At 39.9% G+C, this 25,838-nt stretch overlaps 2 protein-coding genes and 1 long non-coding RNA gene across 4 annotated transcripts in view; 2 read left to right on the top strand and 1 right to left on the bottom strand.

The window, feature by feature from the left end:
• Nucleotides 1-2,323, bottom strand: part of PKP2 (plakophilin 2) — a 77,663-nt gene extending 75,340 nt beyond the window's left edge. The window contains exon 1 of the mRNA XM_039882329.1: nt 2,038-2,323. Within this exon, the coding sequence (XP_039738263.1) occupies nt 2,038-2,260 (223 nt within the window). The 5' untranslated portion in view covers nt 2,261-2,323. The remainder of the gene's footprint in view (nt 1-2,037) is intronic.
• A 255-nt stretch (nt 2,324-2,578) lies between these two features.
• On the top strand, nt 2,579-25,838 carry LOC120618286 (uncharacterized). Its single transcript, XR_005657212.1, has 4 exons — nt 2,579-2,763; nt 5,242-5,322; nt 6,030-6,167; nt 25,460-25,838. It is a non-coding gene; the product is annotated as an uncharacterized LOC120618286 (long non-coding RNA).
• LOC120618285 (RE1-silencing transcription factor-like) lies at nt 13,687-18,093 on the top strand. 2 transcript variants are annotated; one of them, XM_039882328.1, is made up of 3 exons: nt 13,687-15,220; nt 15,995-16,157; nt 17,435-18,093. In XM_039882328.1, the coding sequence occupies exons 1-3, from the start codon at nt 14,353-14,355 to the stop codon at nt 17,454-17,456; spliced, it is 1,053 nt and encodes a 350-aa protein (XP_039738262.1). In that variant the 5' UTR covers nt 13,687-14,352; the 3' UTR covers nt 17,457-18,093. The 2 variants fall into 2 exon arrangements, 1 of the variants encoding a protein (XP_039738262.1); XR_005657211.1 differs by lacking the exon at nt 15,995-16,157 and having other exon boundaries at nt 13,687-13,836.

Below are 25,838 nucleotides of genomic sequence, written 5' to 3'. Positions count from 1 at the left end.
CCATGTTGTAGAGATGACAAATCATGTGTAGGTTTGGGACTAAGTGTCCAATAAATGTTGAGAGACCAACACATTCTTTGTGTGTGAAATGGATCCTTATATCTACCTTACATAATTGTTTTAAGGATATAATGAAATGCAAACATATTCTTGAACAAGCTTATGTACATTGTAAATGCTCAGCAATACTCTTTCCCTCTGTTCATTCCCATTTATTGAATAGTTGATGGCTGGTTGCTCTTTCCAGCCAGCCATTCTCAGGGGGTAAGAAAGAATATCTTTTTTGCATTCCCCCAAGTAGAAGAAGCTAGTTTGGTTCCAGTTTAGCATTGAACCTGCACAGACTAAAAGGGTCCAGTGATTCCACTGGTCAAAAATTGGCCTTGGTTGTTCTGGAGTCATTAGACTCTTAAACAGTAAATTTGGGTTCTTTTTTTCCCTATGTACTGTGGCAGTTCTTTTTTATCTAGACCTCCCATTCTCTCAGAACCAGCTCATTTTTATTTAGAGAAAAATGGGAGGGGGCTTAGGGTCTTAAAACAATTCTATTTTGTACTAATAACCAAAAAGCTTAACAATATAACTGAGGAGCGATTTAAAAACTCAGGCTTCGTAGTTTAAATATCAGTCTGCTACTTACTATCTGTGGGAACTTGAGTGTTATGTAACTGCTTAGTTTCTTCATCTATAAAATTGGGGTTGAAAGACTAACAAGTTTTTTTGAAACATAAATAAAATAATGAATGCAAATCACATAGTCCAATTCTTGGCACATATTAGGCACTCAATTACATTAACTATAATCATTAAACATTTCTCTTTACATTTCGAGTTTTTAAATATTGACTGCCTAATCCTTTAGGATTCTTTTACACACACTGAAAACAATACAGCCTCCCAGGGTCTGCTGCTTTAAATCTCTAGTCTGGTATTTTTTTCTTTTTCCTAATGGACTCTTCATTGGCCATGCCCAATTCCTAGAAAAACAGTTTAACATTGTAGGAAACAAACTGATATCTCAATTTAATCAATTTATTTCCTCCTCTTTTCTGTAATACTTTTATAATAATACTGAAAAAATAAATTAGTAAAAGAGTACTGTGTGGCTCTGATCATCTGACTTTTAACAGGGGAGAAAAATTATATATCTATTTTGTTTTCTAATTTTCACAACTGGTTTGCCATCTTCTTCCCCTTCAACCTCTCCTATCAATTACTGATATAGTGTTTTACTTTAAAAACAAAACACAAAAAAAAACCCCTTTCACCTCCAAGTTTAATTTTTTGGAGAGACCAGCGCTGCGCCCATGGGTGCATCGGCGCGTGTTGCAGTGAGGCGGAGGCGGGGAGGGTACTGCTGCCGGCGGGGCCAAAGTCTTCTTCCTCCTCCTCCTCTTCCTCCGAAGGGCGGTGTGATTGTTCCCTGGCCCAAAGCCTCCTATCCAATTTTTTCACCACTCGCTCTGTACACTGGGTGGAGAGCCCTTAAGTACCTGGGCAAGACACCGCAATCCCAATTTACAGTTTGTAGGAGCGTCAGTACTTTAAGGTTTTCTTTTTCAAAATACTTATTGAGGTCTTAGACTCTTTTAAAAATCTAATAAAAGCTAGGGGTGCTTTCTCCAAAATGATCATGCCGAATTTCTGCATAAAATTTCAAAGTGTTTATAGACTCCCGGAGCTTCTAGATTAAGACCCCTGTATGGCGGGGGCCAAATAGAGCAGGTTTAGGAAGGAGTGAAAATCTTGGACTGAATTCTTTCGTATAGATATATACATGCATTTAATACATGTAGATACATATATGACAAAGCTGAATAGGAGGCTATTTTAGAAGAGTGCTTTCCCCACGTAAGCCGGTCTCAGTCTGGAGGCGCGGCGGCTCATACAAAGGAACCGCAAGCAACAGGTGGGCAGGACACCAGGTCCCACACCCTCAGGAAGCAGCGAGTCGAAGCAACAGGGCACTGAGGGTGAGGGAGGGGTAGGTAAGGGATAGGGTCGAGGCGTTGCAGAGGGGTGGCGGTCTCCACTCACCGTTGGCCACGAAACTGCGGCCCTTCCGGGCCAGGGTCTGCTGCACCTGCTCCTGGATCCGCAGGCTCTTGGCCGCCTGGCCGCTGCGGCCGCTGCTCCCCGCCAGCTTCAGCTTGGCCTCGGAGGGCAGAGCCAGGCTGGAGCTGTCCAGCTGCCCCAAGATCTGCTGGCCCAAGACCGTACGGATGTAGCCGCACTCAGCCGGGGAGCCGGGGAGTGCCATGGGACCGTAGGAGGCGACCGAGCCGCTCTCCTGCCGCGAGACCTGCGGGCGAAGCTGCAGCGTAGCCGGGGACACTGGTTCGAGCCCCGCCCCGCCCCGCCGCCTCCGCCCCGCCTCCTGCCCCGCCCTCTGCGCGGGTGCGAGGCTGGAGCCGAGGGCAGCGCCGCCACCCGAGTCCAGAGTCCAGCCTCCCCGAGGGAGGAGGCGCGGCTCCCGCCGGGAGGGCGCACTCGGCCCGGCAGCGGGGGCGGAGCCAGCCGCGTGCGCAGATACCTGGCGAGTCGGACCCGTCCCCGGGGAGGTAGGGGAGCGCGCGGTTCTCCCGGGGTCGCGCACACTCTGGAGTCGCCCAGGATACTGCCTGCCGGGGCCGCGCCCAACTTCAGTTGCCTTGCTGGGCCTCTGCCCCAGCCCTCGGAAAGGACGTGATTTCCGCTTGATTGTGGAGGGGCCGCCCTCTGGGCAGGTGCGCCCTGGAGAGTCACTTCTCTTCCTGGACTGAGGTTTGCCTCTGGGATTCCCAAATGCATAGTGATTAGTCAGGCTCTGTTAGACTCTTGGAAACATTTCGTGGTTTTCCTGGACCTGAGAGTGAGAAAAGGCTATTTGGTCAGGCAGAAGAAGCAGTAGGAGGGAAATGTGTCAAGAAGATGACCTGTGTGAAATCAAAGACTTTTTAAAATACGGTAGTTTTTTTTTCTTAGTACAACTTCAGGGACTATGTACTTTTGCACAGATGCAGTCTCAGAAACATATGCTCTTTCTCAATGAGAGCTTCTGTTTTCCCTTACAAATACACACTGTACCCAGTACACTCTATGCTCACTGACTCCTCTTTTACGAACACACCCACACGGAAACTCAAATAAGAGGCGCTAGGGAAGAGCATACTTTTAATACGTGATAATTTTTAATAGCCCTGTTAACATTGTTTAATCCTCTTTATGATAGGCTCTGTACGGGGACCATGGAAGGGGCCTCTGATTTTCAATCGCATCTTCCACAAGTTATATTTATCGTGCTACTAATTATGTTTCACACGTAGTTGAGAACTTGAGAGCTAAGCTCAACGGAAAAGGTGCTTGACCTTAAAGTTTACAACCTAAGCCACTCGTCCTGATTTTCCTCTTTGGACCTGAGAGGCAGAAGGAAAAACATCTATCCTGGTATTAAGATAATCTCCCATTGATTGCTTGGGCTTGTATGTTCATTTTTCCTCAAATCACTCAATCACTGCAAACACTTATGCAGATCTGGAGTGGCTGGAGAACACAGCTTCTCCTTTTTCCGTTTTCCTATGCATACTCTTCTGTCTTCACACACACACACTTAATGCACAGGTATCTGAACGTCCAGGGAGTAAAGAGGAAATCAAAGGCCCCAAGCCTGGTCAAGGAATTGGTGAAAGAGAGTTCTGCCACCATTTCTCAGCCAGCCACATGGCTAAGACCTTGTGGAATTTAGTGCTTAAGTGAAGTCATGCAGATGGTCGATATTGGAAACAATTCCTCCCATTCCAGCAGGACCAGTCTTGAAGTAGATTATACCTTGTGAAGAGCTCAGTTATGTAGCTAGATGAAAACATCCAACCCTGATGCTGAGATTCAATCGAAAGGAGAAGAGTGAACAGAAGGGGAAGTGATGATAGAGACTTCCAGTAACAAACTGTTTCTTTCCCTCTCCTTCCTCCTCTCTCCTTTTCCTTTTTTGGCAGTCCTGAGAGTGCTGCTTTGAAAGACAATTTCAGTACCTTTCCCCAAGGGTCAGCTAGGGCATCCTTTGTTTTTTTTTGTGTGCCTGGAGAGCCATAACTTAAAAGTTCTGCTCTGCCTCTATCTAGATCCCTCACTGGGGAGTAGAGAGACATTTTTCCATTTATTTATTTGATTGAGCCAAACTTCATTTACTCTTTTCCTCTTGAATTGATTTTTTTTTTCTTTTTAAGCATGATGTTGTAATTGACTATCCTATTAGGTAGGTACCAATATTGAGCATGTGGAAATAAGATTGTTAGGTAGTTGGGTAATTTGATAGGAGGAAGATGGTTAAAAGCACAGCTTGTGAGTGAGGCAGATCTGAATTAAATCTGAGCTTGCCCTTTATAAGTAGTGTGGCTTTATGCAAGTTTCTTTACATTTTTTAAGCCTCAAAACTCTCGTACCTATAAAAGGGGAACAATAAAAGTACCTGTCATGGAGTGTTGCTAAGATTAAATGGTAAGTGGTTATAAGAAATACTCAATAAATAATTGTTCAATGCTCTTTAACAAACATCCCCCTTAGATCCAATTTTGGACTGTCTCACCTCCTTCAGGTCTCTGCTTATGTCATAAAATTTGAATAAGACACACACACACACACACACACACACACACACACAGAATCTCTGCTTCACATTTCTCTATAGCACTTATTTTCATTACACATGGTTTATACATGGTTTATACTTTTAATCATTGATTGCTTCCCTACTGAAGCATAAGCTCCATGAAAAAAAGGGATATTATTTTGTTCATTGTTGTTCTCTAGGTTCTACAATAGTACACATAGTAGGTAATAGGTATATGTTGAACGAATGAATGAATGAATGATGCACAAAAATGCTTAGTATATTACATGGTATATAATGATATTCAACAACTATTAGGAATAATTATTTAGGTTTTCAAACTTTTGGTAACTTATCTTTGAAAGTCAGATAGATACCATTATGTATTCTAGGTCTTCTATAAATTAGCTATGTAATATTCCTTATAAATTAGAAGCAAACTAAACAGATAATTTTTTAATACTTTCAGAATTCAATGATTTAAGGGAACAATCCCTTTGAAAATAAGATAAACATATAAACTCATTAAAAGTGTCCAAATGGAGGTGAGAATCCTGTTGTAACAACAATAGTTAATTACAGGGTGAGGAAGTATGCAGACTTTGGCATTGTGCCCCAAAACGTAGTCTAGATGTATTTCTATTTCAACACAGTGCAGGTCCTGCCGTGTTTCCTGGGAAAGCTGCCTAGCTGACTTCCTAAATTGTGAGCAAGCCCTGAGATAACTGCTAAAGGTAGGTTCTAGCCAACAAATTCAAGATATAAAATACTATGAATACTTTTGTGGTGTTTGGCTGTTCTACAATCTGCTGCTACTTTTTAATATTTAGGCTCAGTTATGAAAATTTTCTATTTCTTTTTTCTTCCATTTACCAACAGAATCTGATAAAAGAAAAAAAGTAGAACCATAGGAATGTTGAAGTGGAATGTAAATAAGAGATAACTAAATTATGAGGCTATAGTTCCTTCTACTGGGAACTTACAATAACGATATAGAAATTCTTGAGTTTTGCACTTGCATTTTTATCTGATTTATACACTAGAGCTTTAAAGCATTAATCTTTTATCGTTTTCAAATCTACAGTTAAAGCTTCTTCCGAGTAATTTTATTTCCTTTAACTAAAAAAATTCCGATATGGGAAATTTCAGCATGCAAAAAATTCAGGAAGTTACTAGAAGACTAAATGTAGTATAAATTTTAGAGCAGAAATACTATTTTAATGGCGAACATTAAAGAACATTAATGGCACCAAAACTTTTTGATTCATATTTAAAAAATAAACTAACACATTTTCATGAGTGTCTTCTCTCATGAGATATTTTCCTGTTACTCTTTGAGGTTATTATTATCTATTGCTTTTGAAAAGTATTTCCTGAATTAGTAAGAGACCTGGTAGATAGAAAATTCTAAGTAAACCTCAGGTTTTATTTCTATTTTTAGCAACGGATGTGTTGCCAAGGCAATGGGTAGCAGTTTTATCATCTGCCACCTGTAATGAAAGTGTATCAGGGCTGGAAAAGGAAGTTCTGAACACGGAGGCATTGAACACCGCTCTCTGATGGGGACTTTCAGTGAGGGGTAAGGTGTTTCTCTTTAATGCAGACATCTGTTTTGTCTGCTATTCTAGATATACTGTGAGTCTGAAGGTCTAGAAATTAATCGTTTTAAAAGTCCCCAAATATGGTGTGGGAGGTGGAAACCAGGTGGGCAACCATGAGGGCTGGCAATGAGCAATTAGTTCATAGTTGCTAAGGCTTTCAAGACAGTTCCTTTAATCATGGCTCATGGGCATGTAAGCGCTCCGTACATCAGTTAAAATGATTGCATTCTGGGTGGACGATCACAACTGATACGTTAATGGTTGTTATATCTTTCATCCGATGGCCAGAGAAGCTTAAGGGAGGTGACAATTTGCTTGATTTCTACCACACATTCCTATCTTCATTTAAGAGAATGCGTCTTTACCTCTTTGTCTCTGCCAAGAATCTAGTAATGAGATAACTAGCAGGTACTCAATAAATAGTTAATTAAGCGTAACCTCTCACCCATCAGTATTTTGATTAATTAGTTTGCCTCTGAGAGCACCCAGGTGCAGTTGAATAAAAGGATCTTGAAGGAGGTGGCCTGGCCTGAAACACAATCTCTGAAGTGACTTGAGAGCCTAGGGGAGCATAATGTTTACTGATTTGTAACCTTATGAAGGTATCAGAGAAACTCAGTAGAATTTACTTTTTTGTAACTTTGTAGAGGATCTAGTACCTCAGTCTCATGTATTGTTTAAATCATTAAAATTATTACATTATATACTTTTTAAATTGTTTGAAAGTTATTTGAATATAAGATATTGATTGATATATGTGTATATTCCTTTACAAATAAATTATCTGAATTTTTAATTTGTCTACTTTTTTCCATACACACTATTGTTTCCTTGAAACTCCCAAAACAGAGATATTACATTCCATATAGAAAAATAATACTAAGAATCTGACGTCGATTTTAAAAATCCCCCCCCCACCCCGCCCCTTGTTTTCCTCACAAACATCACCATAGAATGATAGAGCGATCTAAATCTGTGCTTGATGCCAGAGCTGGGTTTGATTTTTTGCTGTACTGTGCGACCTTGGGCAAGTTACTTAAATTCACTGAGCTTCAAGCTCTTTATTTGTAATGTGGTGTCATTAATAGTATTGGCCTCACAGGATTGTTAAGAAGATTCATTTAGATACTAAATATAAAGCACTTAGTGTATCAGTTATTTATAATTGCAGAAAAAAACAAAAACAAAAAACACCCATCCCAACATTTAAGGACTTAAAACAACAATGATTTCTTCCTCATGATTTTATGACTGAGACCACAATTCTTTTGTGGGGTTTGGCTGGGGCTGGACGGTCTGAGACAACCATCTTATCAGTCTGGTCCTTCACTGGTATGGCAGGAACAGCAAGGATGGTCAAGCCTCTCTTTTCATGCGTCCTCATCCTCCAGTAGGCTAGTTTGAGCTTCTTTACAGGGTGGTCTTGAGCAGGGCTCTAAGAGAGCAAGAACAGAAGCAACAGGCCTTTTTAGGCCTAGGGTCTGGCATTTGCTCAATGTCATCAAATTCCATTGGTTAAAGCAAGTCGCAAGACCAGGCCAGAGTCAAAGGATCAGGAAAGAGATGCAACTTCCACAAAGTTTTATTACAAGGAATATACATGTAGGAATGGGAGGAGATTCTGTGGCTATCTTTGCAAATTAACACCCTTAATGCTTAATAAATGGTAACTGCTATTATCATTATTGTTATTATTTAGATTGTCATATCTCTCGGAGGTTGGCAGTGTTTTTGTTACTACCTATTGATGGCTAGGGGACTAAGCCATAGGAAAGCAATGTTGATTTACCCAAGGTTAATGGATACATGCAGCTCTCTGCCTATTATATCCGTGGAGTTTAAACTCTATTCAGAGGAACCTTAGATACCTTTACAAATCAAGTGCAGTTAATTCAGACATATTTTACAAGATGTGAAGGATTCCCTGTCTGTCCTCTAATGCTTTAAAAGTAGATGGGCATTCCAGTTTGTTCACCATCTCAGTGATGTCATTGGTGCTTGAACAATCACCATCTTGGATTTTATTCAGAGAGTACTTATTAATAATTTAAAAATTAATAAAAATGCGCAATTGAAACTCAAAAGTGATTAATAGCATAATTTAATCTTATTGTGGCATTCTTACTTGTTATAGGAAAATACATGATACCTTTACCATAGTAAGAAGGAAAGTACGCTATTCACTTGGAATATAGTGGTTATAGTCCAAAGAACAGCAATTGCCAAGAAAGGATGTGAATCAGAAAAGACAGATGATTGTTAGTCTAATCTCATTATTTTACAATGTTATTCTATTATCGTCTTAGTCTGTTCAGGTTTCTGTACACAATACCATTAACCGTGTGGCTTAATAACAACAAACTTATTTTCATAAGTTCTGGAGACTGGGAAGTCCAAGCAGATTCAGTGTCTGGTGAGGATCCATTTCCTGGCAACTTTTCAATCTGCCCTCACATGGCAGATGGGGGAGGGATCTCTCTGGGGTTTCTTTTATAAACCACCATCCCCATTGATGAGGGCTCCACTCCCTTGACCTAAGCACCTCCCAAAGTTCCCGCCTCCTGATACCATCACAGTGGGCATTAGGTTTCAACATATTAATTTTCCGGGGACACAAACATTCAGACCATAGCAATTGTGTTCTATTCTCTTGTATTAGATCTGTAGCATGGACCCCACTTTAAAAATTGTCCAGGTGAGTTTGGGTGGTGGGTATAGTGTTCTTTTTTTTTTTTTTGATAAAATATACTTGTGCGTTAGTTCTTTCTACTTCCTGAAAGATGCTTTCCCCACATCTTCATGGGATTGACTTCTTCTTGTCATTCAGTTTTGTTTAGATATTTCTTCATTGGAAAGAATATGTCTGGCCAACCTGTCTGAAGTAGCTACCCTGTCACTCTCTACAAAGCACTTACCATGGCCTAATAGTTTTCTTATTTACAGAGGTATATATATTCATATGTGTTATTTCTCTAGAATGTAAGATCTATGCAAGCAGAAACTTTCTTGTTCACCAATTCATCCATAGTTCTTAGAATCCAGACATATAGTAAGCTCGCAGGACTTGTTAAATAAATGCATAATAGAAATACATTTTAATTTTAGTTCTCTCTTTTTAAACAGAATTTATAAATGTGTAGACAAATCTTTTAGTAACAGATTGTTTTAGTGTTTTTTAAAAATGGTTTATAATGAAAGATGGGATTCTGAGGCTTATTTACTTATTTTATTTCATTATTATGTCTTTAAACTTAATATTCTAAGTAACAATGTGTTACATGAAGGTAACAATTGCCTGTTTTCACAATTTGTTGTAGATCCGGGAACCTGAAACCTGGAGCTTATAGCTGAGTTCTGGCAAATTTCCCCGAGTGACACCCTAAATCTTCTAAAGGTCAAAGGCCTTTTTGGAAGCCCTGGATTTCCATGGTTTCAGGAACAGGTCTAGACAGGACACATACTTTTGCATCCCTGAGCCTACTTCTATTATCTTTACAGCCTCAGTTTTCTGAATCTGTAAAATCGAAATTCCTCAATATCACTACTGCATTGAACTAAACAAGTTCAAATTTAGAACCTGGTCAGGTTTGCTTTTTTTTAAGCTTAAAATCTTATATCTCAGATAGCAGGAAACTTTTTGAAGAAATATTCTGGCCATAGAACCAAAGTCAAATAGTGATTGCTCTGTGATAAAGAAGAGGTAAGAAAAAGTCCCTCTGAAATTGTGTCTGTGGTAAGAGCTTCAGAGAGAATGGTTCAGAACAATTCGTTGGGTATTTTGATTGACTCTGCTAATATTTCAAACTTCTTCTAGATTTCTGCAGAAATATTAAGCTTTGGGGCCATGAATAAAAAGGCAATTATCGACTCAATAAATCATATTTCAAAGACGTTACCAAGAAAGTACTTAAATGAGGAAATGACTTTGGTAACAATCAGTTGCATAAAGGATCAAGACAGCCTTAATTATCCTGGCATTCTAAGATCTTCCCCACCAGCCTCTCCATCCCAAGCCGCCTTTATCTCACAAACATTCTGAAGTAGCCAAGCTAAAATTCTTATCAGCTCCTAAACTGTTGGTGCTCATCCCCTCTAATTTTCAGTGGCTGCCTAGTTTTTTTCTACCTGTCCTTTAAGGTCCAGTTCTTACTTCCTCTCCTTAGCAAGGCTGACTTTATCTGTCCTCCTGGGTTTGACTTGCCCCACTCCCCAGACTCCTGAGAATCATTTGTTTTTGCTCTTGATAATTAAATGAAATGACATTTTTTAGGAGCTTAGCCTAGTATCTTAAATAAAAATGCCTGTTTTAAGTTTGCTTGCATATATAAAGTACTTAAAATAAAAATTAGGGAGTAAAAATGCATAATAAATACATGATATATAAAGAAATATAGAATATGGTTAAGAGCTTAACCTATGGAATTAGATGAACCTGAATTATTTTCCCTACTCTGCCACTCAAGGGTTAATTAACCTTGGTCGGGTTGTTAGACTTCCCTAAGCCTTAGTTCTGTCTTGAAGATGGGGATAATAAATACTACCATATTTAATAGGATTAACTTGACAAGGAAAATAACATATGAAAATTCTTTACAAATCATAAAGTGCCACATGAATGTTAAATATTATCTTGCATATTTTAGAATTTTTAGATATGTGTCATCAAAGAAACAGATTGTTTTAAAGCCAGAAATATGTAAGACAGTAGCTAGAAGCTTGGTGTCACCTGAAAGAACAAGGCACATTCTTGCCCTGGAGTCTTTTTCATTGTAGATTTTAGATAAGGAGATGAAACAAAAATATGTAAAAGTTAAATAACAATGGAATGTAGAAAATTATTTAATACAACAATAAAGGAGGTGGTATGGTAAATTGGAAAGATCAACAGTATTCTTGAAGTCCCAGAAATAAGAGATTGCTTGCTTTCCTTTTGGTGCAATCAGGGAGGATGTTTGTAGAAATTGTGGCTGGGTATTAACTGAGCTGAATCTTTAGGGTGGGTAGGATTTGATTAGGTGGAAAGTGGTTAGAGGGTATTAGAAGGTGGGCAGCAGAAGTATAGAGGCAGAAGAAAAGTGTGATAGTTGGAAGGCCGATAGGAAACTAGTCTGATAATTCTATCTCCTGTTCCCAGACCCAATTGAACATTAAAATCAAAGAGGAAACTTTAAAAATTATACGGATTCCTGGGCTCTATTGCAGACCAGTTAAGACAGAATCTCAGGGGTGGTGTCTAGAATCTGTAGTTTGAAAACACTTTCAGTGTAATTCAGATGAACAGCCAGGATTGAGAACCACAGGTAAAAAAAAATTAATGGGCCATAATGCAAGAAATTTAGTTGAGGTCCAAACTCCAAGGCCTCGAATGTTAAGAGTAGGTTTTGTACTTTATATAACAGCATTTCTCAAACTTTAGTAATGTGTGGATAATTTTTAAAGGGAAAAATATCTCTGAGGACCCTATGAGAAAATTGCAATTAGTGCAGAGTCATAGAAAGTTCTGGGGGAGAGACAGTGCTCTGAGGTATGAATCTGAGAAACTGATCTACTTACTTATAGTCTCTGAAATGGCCTGGAAGGGAAAAGAAAGTGGAGATGAGTTGATAAACTAAGATTCCACAATAGTGGTACAAGGGTTAAGAGGATCATAAGGCAAATTCGGAGCTCGAGAGCAGGAGTTTTCTTAGCCAGAGAAAGAAATGGTAGCATTTGTTGTATAGGAGAGAGGTTTAGCACCATTCAAAAGACTCCCTAAGAGTGTGGTTGTTTAGGAGGTTCAGACTGTTGCTTTTCTTTTCTCTGTCTTCTTCAGCTCTTAACACAAGCAACTATTGCGACACTTTTAATTGATTTACTTGGGGATCCCAAAATTTTAATCCTGCCCTTAAAAAGCTATTCCTGTATAACTTTTCTCTCAGTAGCTTCTAAGTTTAAAGCAGTTTACAGATCCTTAGGTTCCCTTAGACCTTTTCAGAGAGTTTTACAAAGTAAAACTATTTTCATAATAATACTGCTGAAACTTTGCCTTTTTCACTATGTTGAATATTTGCCCTGATGATGGAAAAACAGTGATGGGGAAAACTGCCGGCCAGGCAGTGGTCCTGCACTGCACTAGTAGGCCTTATATTCTTCACTGCCACACACTTGCAGTAAAAAGAAAATCTGCTTTCATTTAGGAATATCTTTGATGGAACAATAAGAATTACTAATTTTATTAAATCTTGATCTTTGAGTATATGCCTTTAAAAAATTCTGTGTGATGCATTTGGAAACACATAAAAAAATTCTGCTGCATACAGAAGTATGAGGGTTGTTTTGAGAGAGCATTTTTGCAACTGTTTGGATTGTGAGTGAAACTAGCATCTTTTTCATGAGATATTTGTCACTTGTAAGGACTGACAAAATATTATTATTCAGACTTGGGTAACTGGCAGGTATTTTTTTTTTTTAATAATAAAATACGCCAACTATAAGTATTTGTTGCAAATGACAAGATTCAAGGATCTAAGTGAAAATTAGAATTTTAGAAAATATATATCTGCCACCATCATGGCCTTGAAAATTTCCCATACTTTTCTGATGAGATTGATGGTTATATTAACGAATATGATTTTTTTGTTACTGTATAAAGAGACGTGTATCAACATTTGCAAGAGATACATAACTCAGTGAGCCAACACTTATAATGTTACAATCATGCATGGATGAAAGTTATTCAAAGTGCTAAATAGACAAATGGATTTTAATGTAACCGAATAAGAAAAATTCATTAATATAATTTCAGATTCCACATCACAACTAACCTTTAAGTTTCTACCATTTCTTAAGTTTTCATGTAGTATCAAAGAAAATGCTCATAAATATCTGAAAAGGCTATTGAACCACTCCACCCATTCCAACTGCATATCTGTGTGAGGCTGGATTTTCTTCCTGTACTTTAGTAAAACAACTTACTACAACAAATTGAATGTAGAGGCAGGAATGAAAATCTAGCTGTCTTAACATTTGTTGCAAATATACAAAAATTCTACTCTTGTCACTAAATATTTTCATTTTGAAAAAAAAAGTTACCTTTCCAAAATATGTTATTTGCATTAATATATAATGGCTCCATTGTTTTTAAAAATTCTGTTTTAATTTTTAATACAATAAATATTGATAGATATGACTCGCACAATCAAAAACTCTTTGGATTCTTTAAAAATGTTTGAGAACATAAAGAGTTATGGAGACCAATATGTTTGAGAACTTCTGGTTTAGTTGAAGTTGTTCTATCTACTCCTATAGTTGTTTTTTTAAAAATCTCATTGGAGGCTGATGACAAGAGATGTGCTACAAAAAGTGTCACTCTCTAGCCCTGCGTGGTAGAGAGTCAGTCGCCGCCCGGCTAATAAAGGCTCATAATTAATCTCAATTGGCTCCGTGGGTCTCAGAATCGTTTGCGCCATAACATTTGGAGGCCCCAGCGAGATTTTCCCCAGAGAGAGAAGGGGAGTTTTCTCTGAGACCCACGACCCTGGTCGTTCCGGGCGTTCCTCAGCCCCGAGACGTTCCTCAGCCCCGGACATCGGGCGGCCCTAGATCAGAGAGACCGGTGGACAAATATTCCTGAAAATTGGACGCGAGCCTTCTGTTCCTGTCTCACCGGTGAGTTAGTCTAAGAGTCCTCTTAGACCTGTTTCTGTCTGTGGGCCCTGAGAACTCGTGGAAGGCTGGACGCAGCACAACTTCTCTAGTATGGTCAGGTCTGAGACGTCAGACCCTGACCCAGTACCTGTTTCGGTTTCGGTTTCTGATACGCTAGCGTTTTGTGTTACCTATAGTCCGTTTTGTCTGTCTGTATTATGTATGTTGTCCGGACCAGTCGAATGTACTGTTACCCTCCTATTGCCTTGGTCCTCCGTCAAGTTTGTCTCATTGTCTGATCGTTCTGGTTTCTGAATATCTCTTGTGATTTTTCTTGTTATTCTTTTTAGTTTATTAATTCTTCTTTTTGCAGGGTTTCTTGCTGCTACAGCACCACCCGAGTGGACCTTGTCTAACATTCTTACCTTTCACAGGACTTTTATTCTCATTCATGTCCATCCCCGCCGCCATGGGACAGGCTTCTTCTAAGCCCACTCCCTTGTGGTGCCTTGTGGACAATTTTAAGGATTTCAGGCAATGGGCCTGAGGTTACGGGTCGTCAGTCATTATGTTCGATCTCCAGAGGCTCTGCCAAGAAGACTGGCGGCCTTCGGAGTTGGATGGCCATCTGAGGGTTCCTTTGATTTGCAGACTGCATTCAGAGTCAGAAGTGTTGTTTATGGGAATCCTGGTTACCCTGATCAGGCCCCATACATAGATGTTTGGATAGACATTGTGTTTGATGCTCCTAAGTATCTGAAAAATTGTCAGAGTAAGTCAGACTCTCCGGTGGCTGACTCTCTGCCGGTGCCTGCCTCTCATACGGTTCTTCTGACGGAGCCAAGGAGCACTCCGACACCTCAGAAACCCCTTGAACCTATTCTACAATCACCTCCGGAGGATCCAGAGATCCTCAATCCCCATCCCTATTGCTCTCCTGGTAACCCCTTTAGGCCTCCTGATTCTCGGGAGGCAGCCCCTCTTCAGAGCCTACCACATACTCAAACGGGGGCTGTTTACTACCCTCCACAGGATCCTGACCCCATCCCCGATTCGTCGCAACCTGCAGCTGTCCTGGCGCCTCTCCGACAGATAGCCCCACCTGGGGGAGACACCCAGACCTCTTTCATAGTGTATGTCCCCTTTTCAACTAGTGATCTGCGTAATTGGAAATTGCAAACTCCGTCCTTCTCAGAAAAACCCCAAGGCTTGACCTCCCTTTTAGAATCCATCTTTTTCACCCAGCAACTTTTAGAGGTTTTGTTCACTACAGAGAAGGAATGCATTCTAAGGGAAGCTGCAAGGGGAGTCTCAGACCCCACTGGGCAGCCCACCACTGACCCCACATGGGTACAACTTGTATTTCCCAGCACCCGACCCGACTGGAACCCCAACACAGATCAAGGTAAGGAGGCTCTCCTGAGGTATCGCCAGTTGTTACTCCAAAGTCTCCGGGCAGCGGCTCGCTGACTAGTTAATTTATCCAAAGTAAGTGAGGTTATTCAGACTAAAGATGAGTCACCAGCAGCATTTTTAGAGAGGTTACTAGAATCTTATAGACTGTATACTCCCATTGACCCGGAGGACCCAAATAATCGGTGAGCCATTAATCTAGCCTCTGTTAGTTAGTCGGCCCCAGATATCAGAAAGAAATTGCAAAAACTAGAAGGATTTGAGGGAGAGAACTTATCTAAGGTTCTCGAGATTGCCCAGAAAGTGTTCAACAACAGAGTTGATGTCCAGAAGGTTATGTTGGACAGGATAAGTCACGGGGCCTATCTGGCCGGGATGGGACTGGGCTGGGGCCGAGGGCCAACCCAACGCCCCGAGGGAAAGGCAGACCGGGCTCAGAGTAACTTAGAGAAGGACCAATGTGCATACTGTAAGAAGAAAGGACCCTGGAAGAGACCCATTGCATACCTCTCCAAAAGACTGGACTGTGTTGCAGCAGGGTGGCCTAATCGCTTGCGGGCCACTGCGGCCACGGCCATCCTCACCAAAGAAGCACTGAGGTTGACTTTAGGGCAGACTATCCAGATTATAGCCCCCCATGCAGGGGAAACCATGCTCTGTAGCCCCCCTGATCGTTGGATTTCAAATGCATGGATCACTCAATACCAGGTTCTTCTCCTTAAACCCCCACAAGTACAATTCTTGAAAACCTCTGTTCTTAACCCAGCCACCCTTTTGCCTGATGATGACCCTCAACAGCCATCACATGATTGTCTCGAGCTTTTGGATAATATCACCTGCCTCAGGCCGGACCTGACTGACGTCCTGTGGCCACAACCGGATGCCACACTGTACACCGATGGAAGCAGCTTCGTCGCAGAGGGAGTCAGGTATGTTGGGGCGGCACTAGTTACCGGAGGGACTGTCATCTGGGCTCAGGCCTTGACCCACGGAACATCAACTCAGCGAGCCGAACTCATCCCTGAGACCCAAGCACTCCAATGGGGTAAGGAGAAGACAGTTAACATCTATATAGACAGCAGGTATGCCTTTGCTACTGCACATATTCATGGGGCACTCTATAAGGAGAGAGGATTTCTCACCTCAGGGGGGAAGGAAATCAGGAACAGAAAAGAGATCCTAGCTCTCCTAGAAGCCATCTGGCTGCCTAAGAAAGTAGCTATCATACACTGTCCAGGTCACCAGAGAACTGAGTCTGAGGTGGCCCGGGGCAATGCCTTTGCCGACCTAATCGCAAAGGAAGGCGCCTGAAAACCAGTGGGGCCTATTGACATTCTTCCAGTTCTGCCCCCCCAGGACACTCTCAGACTCACCCATCTATACCCCGGGGGAACTTGAATTAAGCAGTAAGCTAAAGGGGGTAAAAGGAGCCACTGGGTGGATCCACCTCCCAGATGTACGCGCCCTAGTACCGGGTGCCCTAGGTCGAGAACTAGTCTCACTAGTCCATCAGAGCACCCACCTAGGAGGGACAAAGTTAATTGAACTTTTGAAAAGAGACTATTATATCCCAGGGCTACACAAAACTGCCAAAGAGGTAACAACAAGATGTCATATTTGCACCCAAGTTAACCCTGGGCCTCCTGTTGAAGTGCAAATTGGATCAAGACTCAGGGGCCAAGCCCCGAGAGAACATTGGGAATTAGACTTTACAGAAGTAAGCCCTGGAACTTTTGGATTTAAGTATCTACTCGTGTTCATCGACACCTACTCAGGATGGACTGAAGCCTTCGTAACTGAGAGAGAAACTGCTCAGGTAGTAGCTAAGAAATTAGTATCAGAAATAGTATGCCGATTCGGCTTGCCATTAGCACTGGGGTCCGACAATGGCCCAGCGTTCATCGCCAAAACAAGTCAAACCTTAGCCAAAATATTAGGTATTAATTGGAAACTGTATATATAGACCTCAGAGTTCAGGCCAGGTAGAAAGAATGAACAGGACTTTAAAAGAAGCTTTAACCAAGTCTAAACTTGAAACTGGTGAGAACTGGGTGAGCCTCCTCCCCTTTTCCCTTCTTAGGGTGAGATGTACCCCTTACCTCCAAGGCCTCACCCATATGAAATCATGTTTGGGAGACCGCCACCTCTTCTACCCAAGATAGGGGTAGAAGAGGCAACTGAAATTCACAATTTCTCACTACTTAAGTCCTTACAGGCACTACACTTAGCAAGGAAGCAGATTCAACACTTAATCTCTGCCACCCTGGAGAGCCTTGGACAGTCACTTAAACTTCATAGCCACTCCCCTGGTGACTGGATTTAGGTAAAGAAGACACAGCCAGCCGCCCTTGAGCCCCGCTGGGACGTACCCTTTCCTGTCATCCTCACCCCTCCCACCAAGGTCAAGGTTGCTGGGAGACGTCATTGAATTCATCACACCCGCAGCAAGGCTGCTCAACCACCACAAGAGACTGAGAAATGATGCGTTCGCCCAACAGGAGACCCTCTCAAGATAAGACTCTCGCGGGTTTAATTATAATTTGATTAATTGCTATTAATAATGTAAGAGGGAATCCTCATCAACCTTAACTACTGGAGAGAAAATGCTGGATTTTGTGTCCTAGTTCATGTCATTCCTCAGGTCTACTTTTACTCTGGTGAGGGGGGGCGAAAACACTTCCAATATCTAGGAGCTAGAGTAAAAAGCGGTCCTATTTTAGTTCCCCTTTTAATAGGAATAGGAGTAGCAGGATGTACTGCAGCAGGAACGGCAGCCCTTGTTACTGGAAATTCCAAATATAAGGCCTTAAGCCAACAAATAAATGAAGACCTATCAACTCTTGAAAAATCTATCAATCACCTTAAGACCTCTCTTTACTCTTCGGCTGAAGCAGTCCTGCAGAACAGAAGAGGACTAAACCTTCTGTTCCTAAAACAAGGAGGTCTTTGCATAGCACTAGGTGAAACTTGCTGTTTTGATGCTAACCATTCTGGAATTATACGAGACGGCTTAGCACTAATAAGACAGAAGGTTAAAGACAGAGAAGAACGACTTAAGTGCGGAGAATCTTGGTATGAAGGACTTTTTTAATAACACCCCTTAGTTAACAACTCTCCTAACAGCCATTACAGGCCCCCTTATTCTAGTCTTCCTGGGCCTTTTGTCTGGGCCCCGTGTAATTAATTGGATAACTGCCTGTGTCAGAAAGCGGGTATGGGCAGTAAAACTCATGGTTCTCAGAACTCACTACCGGCCACTCCAGGTTGAAGATTCAATGGTTTGAATTCCCCTGAAAACCAGTGGAGAATGTTAAGGGTGGAAAATTTTCAAGTGAGCAAACTAGCTAAGTCAGCTACAGGGAAGAAATATCTTTAGATATCAGAAGTTGTCCTACTTGCTTGTGTGTGGTTTAGGAAGTGTATTGTATAAAATATGTAGATGGCCAATGTCTGCTTCTGTAATCCATTTACTTGTTAATTAAGGGTATTGTTCTGGGCAAAGATATGCTAAAAGCCAACTTCCACTTCTGTAATCTGCTGGCTTGTTCAGGGGACCACCAGGATATGGTCTTGAGCTTTATGAGCTGCCTGCTCTGAAAGCTCGGGGCTGATCTCCTCTAGCCCTGCATGGTAGAGAGTCAGTCGCCAGCCGGCTAATAAAGGCTCATAATTAATCTCAATTGGCTCCGTGGGTCTCAAAATCATTCGCGCCATAACAGAAACACTATTCAAATCGGCCAAAAGGTGATTATATAATATAATATAACATGGATGGACCTTGAAAACATTACACTAAGTGAAATAAGTCAGGCACAAAGGGTCACATATTGTATGATTACATCTATATGAACTATCTTGAATAGATAAATTTATAGAAACAGAAAGCAGATTGGTGGCTGCCAGGGACTGGGAGAAAGAGGAATGGGGAGTAACTGCTTGGTGGGTACGGGTTTCCTTTGGGGTGATGGAAATGTTTTGAAAGTAGATAGAAGTGGTGGTTATATAACATTGTGAATGTAATTTATGCCACTGAATTGTCCGTTTTAAATTGGTTAATTGTATGTTATGTGAACTTCACCTTAATTAAAAAAAATCAGAGCTCGATGATCACTAGATATAGGACTTAGCCCTGGACATGGATTCGGAATTTCTTTTACAATTTTATGGAAGCAAGCAAAATGAATGGTATCTGTTTTCTTTTCTGTTGGCAGTGTTTCAAGTATCTGGTGCTAGTATAATCATTATTTTGGCTAGTCTCAGACTTAGCTAAGCAATTTTTGCTTTGGAACTCTTCCCAGTTGTTGTGTCAGGAAAAAAGCAGAATTAGGCAGTATGCTAAAATTAAATCAGTATTTCTTACATAAATGGTTGGTTCGGTGGGTCTGTATTTGGTTACAAATCTCCTTTGAAATTTCAAAGCAAATGAGAGACTTGAGACTGTTGACATTTCTTACAGAAGAGCTGAACTGCACTGCATGCTGTAGAAGGAACAAAAGCAGACAGACAGGTGGGGCCACACATGGGGTTTTCTCCCAAGGTATAGATTCTTCTGTCCCCCACTTGGCAGAATTTTGGGAAATGTCCTAAGCGTATTGGATCATGACAGAGCCATTGGCTCTCGGTTCTGGGGTTTGCCATTGGCCTCTCTTCCCTGATAACCAGAAATAATATGACTCATCAAAAAGACTGCCTATTATGTCATTATGTAGGGTTCTTTATATTTAACTTGTAGTCTAATTTTTTCTTGAATTCTGCACATTGGACATTTAATAAATTGGTCAGTAGAATGGTGATCATACTTGTAATAAGACAAAGTAGCATCTAAAGGAGAGAGCAAATGCCTGAAAAGGTATTTGTGTTAGGATTTCTGACTTTAAGAATACGGTGTGTGGGTGGAGGAGGCAATATTCTGATTTCAATTTTTTTATTTGTAAAGATACATTAATGGCACTATTCACATAGGTTTTTATCAGAGAATGTATGTATGTATATAAACTAACATATAGGATCAGTCATGTAACTGGCCAGTAAAGGGATGTATATTTGACATATAACTTTGTGTTAATTTAATAAAGGAGTTTATTTTTATTATCGGGAAGAATTCTGGAACTAAGATAGTGCTAGTCATAAAAGGGAAGACCAAGCAGCAAAGGGAGGTAGAACTAGCTCAGCTTTCCTTCGGTTGAAAAATAGATATATAAGTAAAGCAAAACATATAATTATTGCTATTATGGGAGTGTATACTATGTAATATTTGAAGAAGAGAAAAATACAGAAGTGCTATGAAGGAAAGGAGACAAAAGAAAGAAAGGTTAAAAAGGTTAAAGTGCATCCAAAAAGTTCATTTTGAATGGCATATGAGGATGTGAAACTGTAAAATTATTCATTTTTATAGAATATCAGGTCACTTTACATTCTCTAATAGTATAATTTAGGAGAGGTGTAGGGCAAAGTGGAACAGATTTCCAAACTTTACTGATACTCAGAATCACTTTGAAAAATGTACAAAAACATAAACGCCTATGCCCCGCCCCAGAGATTCTGATTCTGTAGTTCTTGGTTAGAGTCCAGTGATCTATGTTTTTAAAAAGATCTCCAGATAGATTTTGATACACAGCTATGGTTGAGAACTGCAGACACGGGAATAAAATACTTGCTTTGTCTGGTAGTATCTGCTCAGTCCCTTCACATAATTCCTTTATATTTGCAGAGCCAAAAAAGAAACATAGTGGAATAACCCAATTTAAAACAGAAACAATCATTACCTTTTAAAAAAGTCCATAAAAAAATATTAGAACTGTATTCCTCTCATTTTTCTTTTCTGGTGACTTAGGAAAGAGCCAACTTCTTTTCTTTTCCAAAGCTGGAGATGAGCTACAGCAGTGACATCAAGTGGTTATTATAGAGTATTTTCTTTTTTATTTGGGACTTTGATATTTAAATAAATTAAATAGGGTATTGTTTTCCTTCCCCTCCCACCTTGTCCCTGCCACATCAGTTTGAGAGTGTATTCTTTAGTTCCAGGACACTTCACTAGCCAGAAATCCTAAAAGAATGAAAATACAACAAACAAAATTTGACCCTGACATGTGATCTCCTTAGTGCTATCCAATGTAAACATCTTTGTTTAGTTGTTTCTAGAACCAGGTGGTTTCAGTGAAGTGAAAGAAAGCCTAAACTAAACTCTACATTCAAAAACTATGATAAAATTGGTGAAACTGTCAGTGGTTTTAAAATAATATGACTTATAAATGAGAGAGCTCTGTGAACTTGACTAAAGTGAGAATACTTCAGGCCGATACCAAGAAAACTCAATGAGCCTATGTTGAAGGTCAAATCTCCTTTCATAACCATCTACAGTGAGCTAAAACTTAGATATCCAAAGAATAACAACATTCAAAATGTCTCGATTAAACAACACAACAACAATGAGGTAAAAGTAGATTTGGAATGCTTTTTTACTTCAAAGACCAAAAATGTTTTTTGACACATCCCATTTTATGCAACTCAGTGAGTGGAAACCAGATTTTATAGGAGAAAAATTAAGACGTGGCTCTTAGGATTTTTATCTTATAATCACATTCAACAAAGATTTTCTTTAAACAGTGACCTGACAGTATATTTATGCTATGACTAAGTTTATAAAAATTTGATATACACAGTTTAAAGAAATATAGTTGCTAAACAGAGTAAGACACACCCACATTACAAAGAAGGGGAAGCTGGGCAATTAATTGGCATGTAGACATTTAGTTACTCTGGATTGTGGTACTTCAAAACACTGGCAGAGGAAGAACACTCAATTATAAAGAAAAAAAACGTAGAGGAAATAGGATTACTCTTGGTCCCAAGGACCATCATTCTGTACATAGAACCGAAGATTTGGTTAAAGACCATGTGACTGCAACTAGATTAGCCACTAATCCCAGCCTACCTATGCTAGTGTAAGAATTGTAAAGTCACTAGTTCATAAGAAGTGCTCTTTACTTTTCCTCCTGTTTCTCAAATGTCATTTTCTTATTTTTTTTTATTCATTATGTCTATCCTATGCTTCTAAAATATGAAAATAAAAGGAAATATGTTTCATTTAAAAATTCTAGATTTAGCCACCTTCTAAGTGGGGAAAGAACGGGTCCTCAGTTTAGCTCTTTGATGCTTACTCATTTTATGTCACAAGTGAAAGGCTGATACATTTAGAAAATTGACAAAAGGAAAATTTATATGAAAACTAAAAACGGCAGTCAGTTGATAATGACCAGAAACAATAAACAGGGAGAGAATTTTTATGAGTTATCTATTTTTGAACTAAATGTCGTAAAATTTGTGAATGACTAAGTGATGAGGCATCCCTCAGCATGTCACATTCATATGTGAATAATAGGGAGGGAGTAATGAGTGTTTTTATTTGGCTTCCAAGTAATAAATCATTCCAAGATGAGGAAGAATACTTTGCTTTGCCTTACACTTAGAGTATGCCTCAACTGAAATTCTGGAAACTTTGTAAATCCTTATGAAATTATCTAAAGGCCCCAAATAAAAGGATACAGCTTTCACTTTTATTTTACTCAATTAAATGTTAAAATGAATTAAACAAAACTATGTTCACTTGGACTACTGACATAGCGTAAACATTTATATTGTAGCCAATAATAATGTTTTTTGCCATGTCATTCTATCCTCTCCCCCACCCAATAAGTGTGTAACACTGAGTAAGCATGAGATAAAGCTGGAAAAGTAGACTGGGGCCAGAACATAGGTGAGTCTTATACTTTATTCAGAAATAATTGGATGTTGTCAAGAAAACAAACGATGATCATGTCTGTGTCTTGGGAAGATATAACTGGCAGTGGTGTATAAGACATATTAGTGGAGGATGAGACTGAAGGTAGGGAGACTGGCAAATATCTGGCTGGAGAATGGAGCGGAGGGCAGAATTAATGGCTTGTATGAACTTTCTCTCTCTCTCTTATTTAAAAAAGAGTGAATGCTGGAAAAAAAAGTTAGTTAAATACATGCTGATCATTTGTTGAGGAAAGGAAATAGTCAAAGGTGACAGCGAAGTCTCAAGTTTTAATAGCTCGGTTCAGACTGCCTCATTCTGTTCCTAACAACGCTGGCATTGCTGCCAGTGCTAGGGACAGCCTATAAGAGCCTTTGTGTGAATTAGAAAAGGTTGTCTTCTTAAAAAAATGTCATAATATAGTGATATTTTTTGGACAAGATAGTTTACTGTCATCGGTGGAAAAGTTTTATGATAAACACATAGTTATGATGTGTTTGATTGAAGCAGAGCCCTTTGGATGTGTTAGATTGGGCGACGCCCATTCTGTACAACCATATGCAATGTTCTTAAGTGTTTACTCTTAAGGAATTAACAACCTTTCACAGAAATCAAGAGAAAGAAGAAAATGTGATCAAGAATGCCAAATGCTGCAGAGGCAAAGGGAAATGAGCAAAAACTAACGAATACTATGTGTAACAATTAAAAGGGTCATTGGTGATTTTTTGAGAAAGAAATTGCATAAAATTATAAACCTTTTGGGCTGAAAAATCCTACAGATATTTTAAACTCCAATTTTTCTTCCATTTTTAAATGTGGAAAACTGAGACCCAAGAATTTGAGGGTCTTTAAAAACTTCAATTACACATATATCAGTCCACTTGAAATTGTTCTGTAGCTTATCAGTGTGCTGTTCCAATTTTTTTTTTCAGGCTTTTTTTCCTCAGTGGTTCATTTTGAATAGTTTCTATAGTTATGCCTCAAGTTTACTAGTGTTTTCTTTGGCAGTGCCTAATCTGCTATTAATCCTAACCAATATATTTTTTTTGCTTAAGACATTGTATTTCATCTCTTAAAGATTAATTTTTAATATCTTTTATTTCTCTACTTAATGTACTTAGTTTTTTCTGTCCTTGAATATGTAACATATAGAATATATGTTTGAATGTCTTTGTGTATTAATTCTATCATCTGTGTCTTACTGAGTCTTTCTACTGATTGATCTCTTTATTATTGGTACTATATTCCTGCATCTTTGCATGTCTGGTTCTTTTTACCGGATGCTAGAAATCGTGAATTTCACCCATTGAGTGCTGGGTACTTCTTATTTTCTATTAGTATTCCTGGACATTATTTTGGGGTAGAGTTATTTGGAGCAGTTTAATTTTGAGGCTTGCTTTTAGCTTTTGTTGAGCAGGACCGGAGCAGCCCTGAGCCTGAGGCTCATTTGGCCCCACACTGAGGCCTTTTGAGCACTCCTCTGGGTGGAAACCCGATCATTTTCTCGCCCTGTGGGAGCTCTGAGGAGTGCTTCCTCTGCTCTTTTCTGGTCATTTTTTCACTGACCTCAGGTAGTTTCCTCATACACATGTGCTGATCAGAGCTCAGCTGAAGATTTGAGGGAGTACTTCTCTATGTGGCTCCCGTAAGTGAGGAAAAAGTTGTCCTTGACTCTCGTAGCACCCCTGGCTGAGTCTAAAACTACACTGACAGACAGATTAACAGGAGAAAAACATACACATTTATTTAATAAGTTTTACATAACATGGGAGCCTTAATAAAGAAATGAAGAGCTAAAGAAACAGAAATTTTTGTACCTTTATGCTAGGTTTGATGAAGAGTGGACAGTCAGGGAGGAATATGTTAAATTAAGGAGTATGAGGTAATTGGAGTAAACTGGTGAAATTTAGCAAGGCATGTTCATTAAGATTCTTCTCTGTGTCCCTTTTTCTTAAGAGATAAAGATACCTTTTTCCTTCAGGTCTAGGGAAGGTACCTCCCACATGAGGTACCTCCCACATGAGGGTTTTCTGACCTGTTTCAGGAGAGAATGGCTGGGGGAAGGTCAGAGTGACATTCCTGTTTCTGCTGTTTTCTCGAACTCCTTCAGCTTAAAATATACAATATGCCAAGGTGTCACATTTTGGGGTAGCATATCTCGAATCCCATCAGCCTCTCTCCTCTGGCCCTCTGCTCATGAATTCTAGCTGCCTTGGCCTCCCTGGACTCCCAGCTCTGTCTCTTCAACTCCAGGTGATCCCCAGACTTCTCCTGGGCTCCTTTCCCCTGTGTTATGCCTGGAAACTCTTCGTGGAGGAAGCTGGGCAATTATAGGGTTTACTTCATTTGCTTTCCTTGTCTCAGGGATCACTGTGTTGCATTGCCTGATGTCCAGTGTCTGAAAACTGTTGTTTCATGTATTTTGTCTTATTTTTTAATTGTTTTAAACAGGAGAGTAAATCCGTCTCTGAACATGAGACTCTCAAGCAGTTGTATAGAGAGGTCCACATGGTGAAGAGCCAAGGCCTCTGGCCAACAATGAGCACCAAATTATCAGCCACGTAACTGAGTGAACTTTGAAGTAAATCCTCCAGTCACAGCTAAGCTTTCAGATGACTGCGGCTCCATCCGATATTTGGACTGCAACCTCATGAGAGACTCTGAGCCAGAACCACCTAGCTAAGCCATTTCCAATTTCCTGACTCATGGCAGTTGTGTGAGATAATAAATGTTGATTGTTATTTTAAGTTACTAAGTTTTGAATCACTTGTCATGCAGCATTAAATAACTATTATATATTTTGGTACCTAAGAGTAGAGTGCCGTCATAA

This window comes from Pteropus medius, unplaced genomic scaffold (assembly GCF_902729225.1).
Source record: "Pteropus medius unplaced genomic scaffold, Ma_sr-lr_union100, whole genome shotgun sequence".
NCBI lineage: Eukaryota > Metazoa > Chordata > Mammalia > Chiroptera > Pteropodidae > Pteropus > Pteropus medius.
This window is presented reverse-complemented; position numbering and strand designations above follow the sequence as displayed.